The 15,519-nt window shown below is 45.9% G+C and overlaps 1 protein-coding gene across 4 annotated transcripts in view; it reads left to right on the top strand.

Annotated features, from left to right (window-relative positions):
* LOC138472491 (cGMP-dependent protein kinase 2-like) overlaps positions 1 to 15,519 on the top strand; it is a 2,724,950-nt gene that overhangs the window by 1,154,761 nt on the left and 1,554,670 nt on the right. For all 4 annotated transcript variants that reach the window (XM_069610703.1, XM_069610701.1, XM_069610702.1 and 1 more), the window contains exon 5: positions 1,189 to 1,294. In XM_069610703.1, the coding sequence (XP_069466804.1) occupies positions 1,189 to 1,294 (106 nt within the window). The remainder of the gene's footprint in view (positions 1 to 1,188; positions 1,295 to 15,519) is intronic.

Below are 15,519 nucleotides of genomic sequence, written 5' to 3'. Positions count from 1 at the left end.
CCTTCAAAAGTAGGAAAAACGAAAACGTCATTGTAAAAATAAGGTGCAAATGGGATCTAACTGCTTTACCCTATTTATCACACCCAATGCAGAGCCAAGGAGTGGGCTATAGAATAAAAACAAACCATGGATGAAACATACTGAAAGGAAATGTTTTGTCAAGGAAAATATCCTGTAAACCTATAAACAGTGGCACCAAGATTTTGAGTTTGACTTTGCTTTAAAATCAGAGCCGACATGTCAGTTGCCAAAATTTGAGTGGCCAGGTGAATACTAGAGGACACGTGTCACATGTCCTAATATCAATGTGGAGGAAACCGACAAACGAAACTGTCTTTAATCCAGACTCGAGAGATCAAATACAAATTGCTGGGGCTCGAAGGAAACAAGGGTGTGACACTACGCTTTAGAAAAAAAAGACCAACATCGAGTATATTTTTTATTAGGATCATGCATAGCACCAAGAGGTTGCCCCAAAACAAGCTGCTACCCCAGCCCTCCGTGCTCATCGCATGAAATAAAGGCAACCGCAGGTACGTAAATAAACGTGTTTGGGAGCAGCAAGAAATGGGAACTTTCTTGGAACCAGTTGGTGAAAAGGGATTCTTCCTGATTGGGGTCCATGCAGGCTCTGTGGATGTTGGGAGCTGAAGATGCTGTTCTTGCTACTGTGACATAAATAGAGTAATGAATAATAGGAAGCCTCCGAGCCGTTATAATACCACATCTTATGTCTCGATCTACACGACACCACACTGCATTATTGTGCTAAGCCGCAGTGACATGTGAAAGCGATGCGAACATCCTTTGCATCGGTTTATGAAAACTCCCATTTTTCCCTCATGCACCCCTCTTGTGGACACGTTATCTTCCTTGTCAGAAATTACAGCTGCAGACTGCAGAGTCCCTGCCATTCTGCCCATCGTTCACATTATATTTTGACTGAAGTCAGAACTTGATCGACTTATCCAGTGGCAATTACAAAGACAATTAAAAACCACATTTTTCATCGCTCCGAGACTAATGAAAAATAGCTGTAGAGAGGTCGCCAATATCGGTGTGTTATTGTTTTAAGAGTGTCTCAGATACTATAATATGTCTCCATTTCATAGTTTTAATCACTGTGTAATTTGAAGTATTTCTACTGTCCCTGTTTGATGCATGACATGATCTCTGTTTGTGTTGCAGCTGTGGTCGAGTCAAAGATCTGGGTCCTAGATCGGCAGGTTTTCCAAAACATCATGATGACGTCAGGCCAGGCCCAGCATCAGGAGTATTTCAGCTTCCTACGCAGGTATGGTGACCTAGTCCCTGAAGCCCAATTTGCCACATCATTGTTGGGGGAAGGAAGGTACTAGATGATTGAACTCATGGTTTTCCAAACACATTTCCTGGTAGCTAATGCACTGCATGTTGTCTGTATGCCCAGAGAAGCTACTGATTACAGTGAATTTTACTGGAGGTTTTTAGCGTTGTCATGGTTCTAAATCAGCCTAGACCCCAGACCAAATGGCATTGATGAAATAGTACAAAGAGTAGGATTAGATTCTCTCCTTGATATGATAGGTTATTTATAACGTGCTTAATACACACAGGTTTCTATGCACGGACCTGGGATCGAACCCGGGACTACAATGGAATACGTACTATGGGTTTTTGTATCATGAACATTGGGAGATATGTTTAGGAATCTATTTGAGCAAATGCAATGCTTATGGAATATGTAAATTACGAACACTGGATCGAAAGTAGTCTACAACTGGGGAACTACTTTATACCGCCGTCCCTTGCGCATTAATGTTTCTCAGGAGGATGGGAAGTTAGATTAGATTTCCAAAAAAGGGTTAAATATTTTGTATATCTTTGAGAACATATTATATGGCACCAGAAAAAAAGAAAGTGTTGGATGAGAAAGACTGCTAAGACAAATTCCCAGACGATTCTGTAGCCTTGATCTGAACAACTATACCAATGAATGTCAATAGTAGAAATGACAAACTGATCAATCCATTAAAACACCTACGAGTTAGCCGCAGATCTGATAAACCAAGAATAATGTTGAATGGTCATACATGGAGAGTGCTAGCCAAGTAACTGCTGCACTGCTGGCTGGAGACGGAGTGGTCCCCAAAACCTCACAAAAGGTATGGGAGAGAACTTGGTTAAACTACATGGCCAAAGTAGTGGTGGAAGATCACTAACCAGTAATAGCAAATCTGAGTCAAAAGAAGGTTCCATGAACCTACTTCAAGAGAAACTTCCAGCAGGACAGCAGGAGATCTCTATTATTCTCAAGCATAGCAAGTTCATGCAGAATAAGAGAAGGAAGCAAGTTCAATTGCTTGAACAAGGATGCTATCAACTTTTAAACAAGAATGGACTAGGCCGATCAACTGGATGTCCCACTGAAAAACCTAGGGCCTCATTACCCGGTAGGCGGTGAGCCATGGTGCTATTAGCGCCATGGCTCATGCCGGTAAAATACCGGCACCACCTTGGCGGAAAGGGGATTTACTGCCCCATTCCAAGGTTGGAGGGGCGGTAAATCCCCTTTCCGCCATTGCCCTTCCCCATTCCCATTTCTGCCCCATAGGGCTCTATGGGAATGGGGAAGGCGCTAATTACGGCACCGCAATTTTGCGGTGCCGTAATTAGCTCTGAGGTCCCTTAGCGGGTTGGATTTTAACGCCTGCTAAAAGCAGGCGTTAAATCCCCCACCCCGCAAAGGGACCTCGTAGTAAGGCGGTAGGGATTTACCGGTACCGCTATTTTACCGGTACCGGTAAATCCCTACCGCCATCCGTGTAATGAGGCCCCTAGTGTAGGTAACTGTCACTGGACCAAGCCCTTAACAAAATAATGTATGGGTGTCACCAAATCAGGATATGAAGATGAAAATAGTTCCTGATGTCTGGACTGATGTGAATCCCAGAAATGCTCATTAAAGTGAAAAAAAGCTTTTTGTTAAAACAGAAAACAATACACCTCAGGTGAACACTAGAAAACCCTTTTAAAATTATAATTATTAAATATGGAACAATTTAGTAACAGATATAAAATTCAACAAGATAAAAAGGAAATACAATTGACCAATTGAATGTTTCTATACAGAAAATATACATTTGTTCCAAAATGAAAGGTAGCAAACACATAGGACAGAGTATATAGGGAAAAGTTGGGGAGCTTTACACAGGAGGAGGAGGGGGGCAGGAGGAGGGGAGGAAAAGGCATGCACAGAGGAGAGAGCAAGCTTTACAGGTTCACTCCATTCATGTCCAGGATGTGGTTCCTTCCAGTCTATCATTCAGAGTGTTGCAATTTGACAACGTCACCTTGCAACATGAGTATGCATCTACTTCAGAAATATTCTCCAAATCTTTTCAAATCCCTGTATAACATTTGTCTGTATGTAGAATTATTTCATCAACCCATCTATCAAATTTCAGAGGAGAGCTGCCATTTCAAGCCGTTAGGATTTGCCTCCTTCCTAACAACCAGTAACCTGACTGCCAATTCCCTAAGGCCTAATGTTAGGTCACAACCCGCTCCCTCCCATAGCAAAGTCACTATTGAGCCAGTTAGAATAGAACTCAAACTTACCTTTAGTATTTTCTCAGCTACTTTTACCCCACCCCCGACCTGTGTTAAACTCCAAGGTTAATTTTTCATCTATAATTCAGGTCTCCCATCTGCTACACTCTTTTTTGGCAGCCTATAAAGGGTGGCAATCGCGACCTTGCTTTGGGCATCCCCCAGTGTGTCACGAGCACATGTAAGCATAGTAGTTAGTGCCTCCTTTAGAAGTAGATACCTTCTCTCCTCCAGTTTATATGTGAACGAAAAGCAACCCAACAGTATGCATCTCTCTACCCTAAACTGGTTCAGAGAGATTATCTCTTATTTTAGGTGAACCATAAGATATTTTTTACATTTATTTTATTTAGCTTGGCACCAAGCACCGATCACATTTTTCCTGCCAGTGAACATGGATTTTGCCATCATTGATTCATGTGTCAACTTTAAGCCTTTAATGTTATTATTATTATTATTTTTATTATCAATAATATTATTATTGTATCTATTTAGTGTGGACAAAGCTTTGCAACACAATAGATTGCTTTACAGAGGTATACAACAATACAGATACACAACAGAACACTTTACACTGTATACAACAGTACAGATGCATAATGGAGCACTTTTTAGAGGTAACAACAGAAAAGATATACAGCAGGGGATAGGATGCAGAGGGGCACAGAGGAGGGGTACAGCGGTAAAAGGTGGCAGGGGTGGACATCATTTAGCGAGTCATGTGTCGCAGAGGGCGACATGATGGCCTAAGTATTGAGGTGGAGAAACTCCTTGACGATGTGGGTCTTGAGTTATTTTCTGATTGTAGGAGCATGGGTGCAAGTATAATGCTGAAGGGGAGGAGGATCCATAGTCTTGTGGCATAGGCAGAGGCAGAGAGTTTTCTGGTCCTCTCCTTTTGCAGCAGCGGATTCAAGTCTTGCATGTGTCCTGGCTTCTGGTGGTTCGCTGTTCGCTGTCCGACAGAGATGCTGAGTTTCTCCGCGAGGTAGCAGGTTGACTTGAGGGTGACTGCCTTATAGATGATGCAGCAAGACTTGAAAGTCATTTGTGCATGCAGTTGGAGCCAGTGAAGGCTGATGAGGGCCAGGGTGATGTGGATGTATCTGCGTAGACCCTTGATGAGGTGTGCAGCCAAATGCCGGGCACTTCTCAGGGGCACAAGGGAGGACAACGGGAGACCTTTGAGGACGGCATTTCCTCCATCCATGTGGATTGGACCAGTGCTTGAAATGGTGGACCTAAAGTTGTCCTGAGGGAGGAAAGGTTTGACTTTCCACAGGAGGGAGAGCTGATACCAAGCTGTCTGAGTTTTCTTGGCTATGTGTGTCTTGGCACAGGAGATGAGCTCAGGTGTGAAGCCCTTGAGGTTCATGGTTGATGTACTGGACATCCAAGACTAGATCAGCGAGTGACTGGTTTTGAGCCTGTGGATGTCCTTGATGGAGTTGATCTTGGCGGTATAGCTGTGTGCTGTTGACATATTGTTGGATGTGGATATTGTGGTGGTTGGGAGGGCTCCCAGCTGCTCCGTGTATAGATTGAATATCACTGGAGAGAGGATGGAACCCTGCTGGACTCCAGAGGTGATGGGTAGCATTGGCGATCCAGAGGAGTCCACAAACTGCTGTTGGTTGTCGAAGTAGTACTTTAAACGGCATAGGACAATGTCTCTGATCCCCATACACTGATGTAGGGTGCTGTGAGCGCCTGATGGTCTACTGTGTCAAAAGCGGCTGAGAGGTTGAGTTGAACCAGGAGGCAGGGGTGGGCGTCATCAAGGATGTTGAATGCATCGTCGACCACCTGTATGGTTGCCGTCTCTGTGCTGCATCTGGGTTTAAACTCCAATTGGTAGGTTTGGAGGATATTGCTAGTGTCTATGTGTTGCTGTAGTTGTGCGGATAACATTTTCTCGATGATCTTACATAGGAAAGGAAGATGGGTAATGGGGCTATAGTGGCATAGGTGTTAGGAAACCAGAGTGGCTTTCTTTAGTAGAGGGAGGATTTGTCCTGTCTTTAGGATCGATTGGAAGGTGCCTTGAGTTAGAGAGATGTTTATGATCTCCAGATAGGGAAGGAGAGCTTCTCTGGGGAGGATCTTGAGGATGGATGCTGCAAGGATGTTGTCTGTATACAATGTGCCTTTGAGGGCTGCCTGGGTTCTACCAGGTCCTCTGTAGAGAGAGTCTTGAATGTTGTCCAGGATGTGTAGAGTTCACAAGGAGAGACATGAGGTGGGTCTGTGGATGCAGAGCTGGTGTCTATTTGCTGGCCAATCTTGCTGATTTTGTTGATATTGATATTGATATTTTATTTCTATTGCGCTCGTACACAAGTGTTTCAGAGCGTGATACCACCTTCTTGATGAAGAAGTTGGTATGGCAGGGTCAGGTAGTGGGTTGATACAGGGCATGACCACTTTGAAGAGGGTTCTGCTTTTGTTGTTGGCTGCCAGGTTTTCTCTTGTTTCCTGATTACTCTTTTGCTGAGGTTGAGTTCTTGCATGTACCAGGGTACCGATGGTTTCGGTTTTCAGGTGCATTGTTTCAGAGGCGTGTATCAGTCATTGGAGGCTGGAACAGAGATGCTTAGTGCTTCCAGGAAAGACTAGCAGTTGCATGATGGCAAGATCTTGAAGGAGCTGAAGTTTTGTTTGATGGGTTCCTTTTGGGAGTGCTTGACTAAGGTTGTGTGCAGGATGCTGAAAATCATGGCCAGATGGTCAGACCAGTGAAGCGGGAGAGAATAGCCATGGTGGAGGGAAGGCAGTGCATTGATGATTAAGTTAATGATGTTACCTTTCTCGTGCATTCAGTCTTTCATGTGCTGTGTGCGGCTGAGGATGTCGAGACAGCATAGGAGGGTTTCCTTCAATTGTGTGGTGGCCTTGTTGCCTGGGAAGTTGAAGTTGCTTAGGAAGACATTGTTGCTGTGTGCGGGGGACATTATGATATGATATGATATGGCATTTATAACACACCTATACACAAGTGTTTCAAGGCGCGACGAGGCAGGGGGGGGTCAAAGGGAGACAGACAAACGATCCTACTAGGCCAGGTGTCATTCAGATCGCACAAGTGCAGGGTGGGGGGGAAGTGAAAAGTGCAAGGGGGAAAGGGAGAGGAGACGTGCAGTACAGGTTTAGTAGAACAAGACAAATAATAAGGGCCAGCTGGTGGCAAGTGCAAGGTAAGTGCAGACAAGTGGTGGGAGGAGGGGCTATAGGGATACAGAGACAGTCCCACAGTGCAGGGGTTGCCAGGTAGGCAGTGCAGGGGAGAGTGGCAGGGCCATTGACCGGGGTAGGTGAGTGGCCCCGTTGCAGATTCAGTACAGTTTCAGTTATATTAACCGGGGAGAGGGGAAGAGAATGCGGAGGCAAAGAGGAAGGTTTTGAGGTGCTTCCGGAACCGGAGATGGTTCTCTTCAAGTTTCAGGGAGGCAGGAAGGCTGTTCCAGAGGGAGGCCCCTGCAGCAGAGAGAGATATACCCCCAACTCGTTGCTTGGAGAAGCGGCTGACCCTAAGGGAGTTGGAGGCGGATGAGCAAAGAGCTCGAGAAGGAAGATATTTAGGAAGAGAGAGTTGAAGGTATTTTGGCCCGAGGCCCCAGAAGGCCTTGTGGCCAATGCAGAGGGTTTTGAACTTAATCCACGCAGCCACTGGGAGCCAGTGTAGCGATTTCAGTCCTGGAGAGATACGGTCCCTGGGCTTGAGGCCAAGGACAAGTCTCGCAGTCCTGTTCTGGATGAGTTGCAAAGGGCGGAGAGTAGAGGCAGGCAGATTCAGATAGAGGCTGTTACAGTAGTCCAGCTTTGAGAGGGCTCTAGAGACAGTGAGCTTCTGGGGGAAGGAGAGGAAAGGAAGGATACCTCTGAGGAGGTGAAGCTGGTAGTGTGACTTCTTAGAGACGTCAGATATGTGATGAGAGAAAGAGAGTGTGGAGTCAAAGATGACCCTAAGGTTTTTAGCCTTGCAGGTAGGAGCAGGTAGAGGGCCAAGAGAGGCTGGCCAGAGAGCTGCAGGGAAGAAGGGAGTGGGTGTGCCGATGAGTAGAATCTCAGTCTTACTGGCATTAAGGCAGAGGTCATTGGCGGCACACCATTCCTGGATAGCAGAAAGAGAGTCAGAGATGAGGGAAGGAGAAGAGGAGGCCGAGGGTAGCCTGAAAATGAGCTGGGTATCATCCGCATAGCACTGAATTGGGGCAGAGAGCGGCGATGCGGTGGGCAAGAAGTGCCAAGTACTGGTTGAACACCCAGGGAGAGAGGTTAGATCCCTGGGGGACCCCACAGGTAGAGAAAAAGATGTCAGAGAGGAAGGACCCCAGTTGGACCTGGGAGTGTCGATTGGAGAGGAAAGAGGAGAGCCATGCCAGAGCCTGACCAGTGATACCCATGTTATCACGGATATGGTTGAGCAGGATGGTATGATTGACAGTATCAAGGACAGAGGAGAGATCAAGCAAAATGAGAACACAAGGAGTGTTTGAGTCAAGGATCGAGAGCAGGTCCTCACGGATGTTCAGGAGAGTAGTTTCCGTGCTTCTGGCAGCTCTGAAGCCAGACTGATGGTCGTGAAGACTACCAATAGATTCAGCATGGAGATTAAGCTGGGAGATGGCCATTTTCTCCAGGAGCTTGCCCAGGAAGGGAGTGATCGAGATTGGGCGATAGTTAGCCGGGCAGGAGGGGTCGGAGGAGGGTTTCTTAAGAAGGGGGTGCACAAGGGAGTGCTTGAGGGGGGATGGGAAGACTCCAGAGGCGAAGGAGTGATTGCAGAAGTCATCCAGGGCAGGAGCCAAGGAGTCGATGTGGTCCTTGATGGACGACCAGGTCGGTGAAGTTTCCGATGAAGGCAGTGTTCGGTTTGGGTGGTTGGTAGATGCAATGGAAGGTGACTGTGTACATTTGGGAGAGTGGGAAGTGGCAGGAGAGGACCTTGAAGGATCCAATGTTGTCAACATCAAGTCTGGTGCAGGGCCATGAGGACTTTTGGATGATTGCGTAGCTTCCGTCTCTCTTGGTCGGCCAGTCTCTGTGTTGGATGCTGTAGCCTTCGGAGACAAAGGACGTCTCGGATGTAGGTGGATGTCAGTGTCTGCCAGGTCTCAGTGATGAAGATGTTATCAATGTCATGCGTAGTGATGAGGTAGGCGATTGTCTTCTGCATGGGTGACAGCTGAGCAGACGTTGGCCAGCATCAACTTTCATGTTGTGGACGGTGAAGGGGTGCTGATGGGCTTGAGGCTGATATGGGTAAGGTTACTGCATTGCAGAGTTTTGCCTTAGAGGAGGGGCAATGACATTGACCTTGGCACTGCCTGGTGATGGCCTGTGGGCACAAAGGGAGACAACACATGTTGGCACATGCTTACCTGATGTCAGTACAGCTCCAAATAGGAATTGCCGTTTTCTTCCTCTGCCCTTCACTTCAGACGCCCAGGTGAGAGACGCCCATTATCTAAGAGTTAAGAGCAGAAAGGAAAAGGCAGGGCTAAGAATGTGGGTGAAGCCATATGACCTAGATTCACTTGCACCTGTTCACCAACTGCAAAGGAAAAGAGGCTAGAGGGCTGTTTAAGTAGGGAAAAGGGCTGAACAACAGGACAGTACAAACAGTTTAGCCATGATTGACATGTGGGTGGGGCTTAGGTCACAGGACCTAGATCCACTTGCACCTGCTCACCAATTGCAAAGGAAAAGAGGTTGGAAGGCTGCTTAAGTAGGGAAAAAGAGTAGCAAAACAGGAAAGCAGCACCAGTTTAGCAGTGATGGACATGCGAGTGGGGGTTAATCCACGTGACCTATATACACTTGCACCTGTTCTCCAACTGCACCTCTTAAGTGCCCCTCTTTCTATCTATCTATCTAGGGAACCATAGAAGATGGCACCCCAAAAACCCAACAGCACATGCAGCTGTTCTTTTGCAGACGGTAGAAAACAAAGTGCAGCAGAGGGCTATTCCTCTTGTGGAACATCTATTCCACCACTACTGTTTAAGCGAAGGAGAATAAAAACAAGAGTAGCTTGGAGGGACAAGAAGATGGCCCCTTTAAGTTCATTGCAACACTTTGGGTCACAAAGCTGGGGACAGATGCTTAATGAGGGAAAACATCTGCAAGTGGCACATTAACAAAGCATATTGGAGCACTTAACTGAGAAGGAAAGTAATGAGGTAAAATGGAAAAGTGTATTTGCTTAAAGACAGTCACTAAAATGATCAGAGACTTGATGTATGTATGTATGTATGTATGAATTTAGTTTTTGTATAGCGCCGGTAGCCCGCGGGCATCAGGGCGCTCGTACATAAAACACTGATACTGCAAGACGGACGACAAGTACGAGACGGACGATAAGTACAAATAGCTACTGCCTAAAGAGTGTCCCTGAGAGATGGCCTTCGCCCAAATTCTCATCTAAAGAGGTGTGTCTTCAGCAGCTTCCTAAAAGCGGAGTGATTAACTTCAGATCTCAGGTATTCGGGGACGCTGTTCCACAATTTAGGAGCCTGCACAAGAAAAGATCTGCCCAGCCCAGTTTTTAGCTTGAACTTAGGCACGATCAAGAGGCATTTTCCACCCGAGCGTAGATTTCTACTGGGATTGTAGGGCACTACACACGTTTTCAAGTAGGCAGGCGCTGTGCCAAAAAGGCACTTGTGTACCAGGCAGAGAGCCTTGAACTTAATGCGTTCTTCTACTCTGAGCCAGTGCAGAGCAAGCCTCTCTTCAGTAACATGGTCTTTCCTCTTCAGATTTTTCACTAACCTGACCGCGTTGTTCTGGATCACCTGACAACTGGCTAGATCCTTGGATGAGGCCCCCAACAGCAGGGCATTCCCGTAGTCGAGCCGTGAGAGGATAATGGCTCTGGCTATCGTTGCCCTGTTTCCCTCATTAAGCAATGGCTTAATGGCTTTCATAAGCCTGAGATAGTAAGCTGTGTTTTTTTGGAGGAAACTGGTCTGGGCATGAGAGTCGAGCACTGAATCGACCATCATACCTAGAGTCTTCACCTTGGGGACCACCTGAATAGTGGCGTTCTTAATTTGGAATGAGTTGTACTCTGCCCCCAGTTTTTCAAGCTGACGACTGGAGCCAAACAACATCAGTTTGGTTTTTGAATCGTTCAGGCCCATCCAGTTTGCCTGCATCCAGTCGTCTATTATCTTGCAAACCCTAGTGATCACTTCACTGTCCGTGGCATGATTCCTACCCCCCAACTCCAATATGAGTTGGGTGTCATCTGCGTAATTAGTAAACGACACTCCGGCTTTCACCAGTAGGCTACACAAAGTGCGCATATATATGTTGAACAGCATTGGAGATAAGCTGGCCCCTTGAGGCACTCCGAATAAGATGTCACATGGGTCGGAGAAACTGCTACCCCAGTGTACTCTCGCTTGGCGGTTGGAAAGAAAGGACAGGAGCCAATCAATAGCTCCCTCCAAGCAACCAACATTCTCTCTAAGCGCCTTGATGAGAAGGAGGTGATCCACCAAATCAAATGCGGCACTAAGGTCTAGGAGCATCAGCATCCCCAATTTGTTATCAAATTGTTATTGATAACAATGTAATTGTGATTCTAAGCACTCTGAAAAAGATTGTCTCACTACCCATTGTAACACAATTTGTTGACAATGGAGTGATAATGGACAGAACTTTCTCAGCCAGGACTTGAACCAGGGAATGCAGGTCATGTGCAGATCTTTAAAACTAGCTAATTACTATGATGTCTCATGGTAATTGTTTCCTACTCTTGAAATTGATGATGTGAACCCTGACCACAGTGACAAGGCTTTCTCGGGCCATCCGGACTGCCTGCATCTCTTAAGTATGAGTGCCAATATGAACAAACCGTGAATAGTCAAAGAACATGCGGCAAACCAAACAAGATTCCCAAAACAGATATCCTCACTACAGCATTGGACATCTTATAGTAATCCACAAAGCTCTGCTGGTCCCTGATAAACACACATTTTATTGTTCAGAGGTTGCTTTTAAGAAACACAACAGAAACAAAGATCAGCAGATGAGACAGCAGGCAAGTCCTTGCTATCTTAAATACTTCCCCTATCAGTAGAGAAAAGCAAACAGGCATGGCTGAACCCAAAAGCCTGTAAAGTGTGTGCTAGCCCCAACAGATACCACTCGGTAAGATAGCTGCTGAAGAGAGAAGCCAGAAAAGTTAGTGAATGTACTAGTACATTCATGATCACAGACCACTGTCACAGCGTATGAGTGATTTTAAACTCAGTGGTAAGAGAAGCACACTGACCATCTGTAGAACCAAGGACATTTAAGGATAGATGAACAGAAAATAATATTGTAGAGACTACAACCAAACGGGCGAAGTAATAAGCCAACCTGAAGATAATGATAAAATGTCAGTCTTACACACTCACACATCAAAGGCATCCCCTTAAAAGGATGGGAAACCTTGGCAAGGAAGAAAGCAAGTATAAGGTACCCAAAGTCAATATCTCTCAACCAAGAGATAATCATAGAATATGCTGTTAAGCTAAGGGGTCAGACCAGCTCCCCACAGAACCACAACATGGTAGGATCGGCCAATATGGGAATGCAGGTTGCATATAAATCATTTGGAGTGAGCTATATATTGAAAAGCTTAATTATGTACTTTATCTGCAATTTAATCGCATTCCAAACAGGAATCTACCCCTCTCAGTTGCAAAACATGCTCCTGTCACCTGGACAGCTGATCCTCTGTGCCAAGCAGTGACCAAGCTCAATGCCCCCCAAAATCCACACTCTAAACCTTTATCTCCTCAATCGAAATAAAGATGTTTAAGTGTGCTATTCTCCAGGCCCCAGCGTATTTATAAAAAGTTGGCAAAAATTCCTGAGCTGTCATGAGAATCCATATTCAAGAAGAATGTGATATCATGTCCGGATATATTCCTCTGGGCGTATTAACTATTGGCTTAGAGTGATACAACAATAGATGCTATCATTTTCCCTTTCAGCATGTCACCAAATTGGACAGTAGAAATGCCAAGCAGGGCACAATGGGGTCTGTAAAGGACAGGAGGGGGTGTCCGTACTCCTGCTCTCTATATGGTAGAGGAGAGGCACAGAGGACCACAGCCAAGATTCTCTATTTGGTAGCTATGGTCGAGCAATCAAGGCCTAGCTTCTCAGGAGGTGATGTGGGCTGGTTCCGAAGTACAGTGTAGTCCCCAAGCACCCACAAAGGAATGTCTGCACACTGTATTATTTAAAACACAGTCTTTATATAATTAAGTTTCAAGGTTATGTACAATATCACAATAACTCAATTTGTGCTCAGTTAATCTACAATAGCAAATATATACCGTTCTAAGTGGTACCACAATTATCAGATTTCATTAAAGTGCATCAACTGTACCCTGGTCAAATGTCACACAAATCAATTAATAAAGGGAACCAACAATAGACATAGGAGCAAAGCAGTTGGTTAGAACAATTGGTAGACTTCTGGGCCCCTACCACTAGAGACAGTTTTGTGTGGAGATCCCCCACCTGTGCAACCTGTATAATAAAGATATACTACAAGCCCAGTCCATATATTGTTAAATCAGTCTTATTTCCTTCTAAAGTGTTTCTACCACCACAATGTACCAGGCATAGCATAGGTTGACGACGGGTCATCGACGGATCCTTCTTGAGCGGCACCCTTTAAGGTAGGAGCCATGGATCATAGAAGATCCTACAATGGAAAGGGTGAACAATGAGGGTGAGGCAGCAGGTTCAGTCCTGACGGTGCTCATCGATGACGAGTCGAAGACACCCTGCAAGGAAGAGGCGTGCGGGGCACCTCGATGTCGATAGTTCAGGACCGCAAAGAGTTTGTGAAGAACTGTGGCCCAGCAAGGCTGTCGGGTCGTTTGGCGTCTCTACGGTCTTTGGGTGGTGGGAAACCCACCGGCGGATGCTCCTCGGCGTGTCAATGGCCTGGCCTTCTGCGGCAGGATAAGGCGGTCGGCAGTGCGGACGAGCGCGTCCGGAAATCAAATGTCTTTATTAATGGAGCGTTGCAGCGCCAGGCAGCGATGGCACGGCATCAAGCAGTCCCCGATTCTGGCCAAATAACTTCGTCAGGCCTGCAGCGGTTATAGCAAACCTGCAAACCCTGGTTGATGACGGTGGACAGACTGTCCAATGCTTCTCTTCGTTTCTCGTCGGCGGTCCCCGTCTCCGGCTGACAGTCTTTCATAGGCTGACTTCCAGGACGCTTCGGTGAAGGTAAGCAGTGCACAAAGGTCCCTTGTAGCTCGGGAAGAGGGCGCCTAACCAAGTCCTCTCTGGGTCAGTTCTTGAAGACACAGCAGCTTTCAGATCGACGAAGTAGAGCAGCAGAAAGATTTCTCTTCCAGCAGGGCTTTAAGGTTAAGCTTCAGTTTCAATGTCAGTTTCAACTCCAGCTTCTGCACAAATTCTAGCAGTGAGAGGCCCCCAGATAGACTGTTGATCTCCCATTCATTCTGCTGGGTCACACTCAGGCAACCAATCACTCAGAAGGGCATTCAGGCAGTCAGTCAGCCAAACAGGCGCACGGTGCATTCAGGCCATTCTTCTTCATTCAGACACTCACAACACAGAATGTGGATTCGGACAAGTAGCGCACTGTTCAACACTACACACTGCATTCATACCGGTTTCGGGCAGGGCTGTCTCAGTCATTGTGTCAAACACCAGATACTAGACATCCACAACACAGAATGCGTATTGGTCACACACTCCATTCACCCAGGTCCCACCCCAGTCGTTGGGAAGTGTCCAGCCAGCCTGGTCAGCACTTCCCCACACTACCATATATGGACCTTCCACCCAACAGCCAGTCAGGGGGAAGGGACAGAGTCAGGGCTTTCCAGTGTCAAATGAGAAATTATATCGTGCCTCCTATCGCAATAAATATATGTATATTGGCCTACGCCAAGCTGCTGTAAGTCGCTTGCGAAGGAATCCGTGTCGCAAGGTCCTGACCTTTAAATCAATGTAAGCCGCCATTTTAGGTCAATCCGCCATTTTAGGTTCGCTTTGTAAAGTCACCCTGTGAGTTAAAATGGTGGACGACGTCATTCAAAAATACAACATGGCTGCCTTGACCTCTGTATGTAGCTAATATGTAACTTGCCTCCAGGCCACTTGTTGAAGTCGTGAAATGAGACCTTGTCCTTCGTTGACCTGTGTGTAACGGATTACTCGTGCAATGAAACTATTCCACGAGCATACATTAAGAACAATGTATTCAAATACTGAACATAGAACACTTGTTTAACTACATTGTATTAATGTTTGAGAAGACCTGCATGGAAAATCCCAGAATACACAGTTGCCGTATAGGCTTGTTGATATATGTATTAAAAAGCAAACCAGTTATATGAGGATGTGCGAGACTTGGCATGAACCCTAGATCGGTGATGTATTAGTGGAATATTAATCCACTAACCCGAAGTGGGGCTGGACATCATGCTCACAAAGAGTATAAAAAACCAATGCATTCTAATGTACAGCGTCTCTCACTGACATCAGAAACTGGACAATTCGAACTTCTGGATCCAGCTACAGTATCCACTCTTTTGGACCATTACACAATTCATCCATTGCATTCCAATGAAAGCATAGATGATGCACTAGAAACTTACCAAATGCGACAAACCAAAGGGTCACCAACGAGTATTTGGGAAAAAAGTGTAGAATAATGTACTTTTCCACTGCTATTTTCTACTGGCAAAGGTGCGAGATATGATGATAGACCCACTCAGATTGGGGCATCAGAATACCGCTCATTATGAATGTATTCGCAAGATCCCAGATTTAGACAACATTTGGAATACATATTCCACCTACTCTATGAATGTGAATTAGCAACATTATGTTATGGAGTTGCACACATTCTTAAATCTGGAACGCACTTTC

Source organism: Ambystoma mexicanum, chromosome 8, assembly GCF_040938575.1.
Source record: "Ambystoma mexicanum isolate Mex_15411 chromosome 8, UKY_AmexF1_1, whole genome shotgun sequence".
In the NCBI taxonomy this organism is placed as follows: Eukaryota; Metazoa; Chordata; class Amphibia; order Caudata; family Ambystomatidae; genus Ambystoma; species Ambystoma mexicanum.
This window is presented reverse-complemented; position numbering and strand designations above follow the sequence as displayed.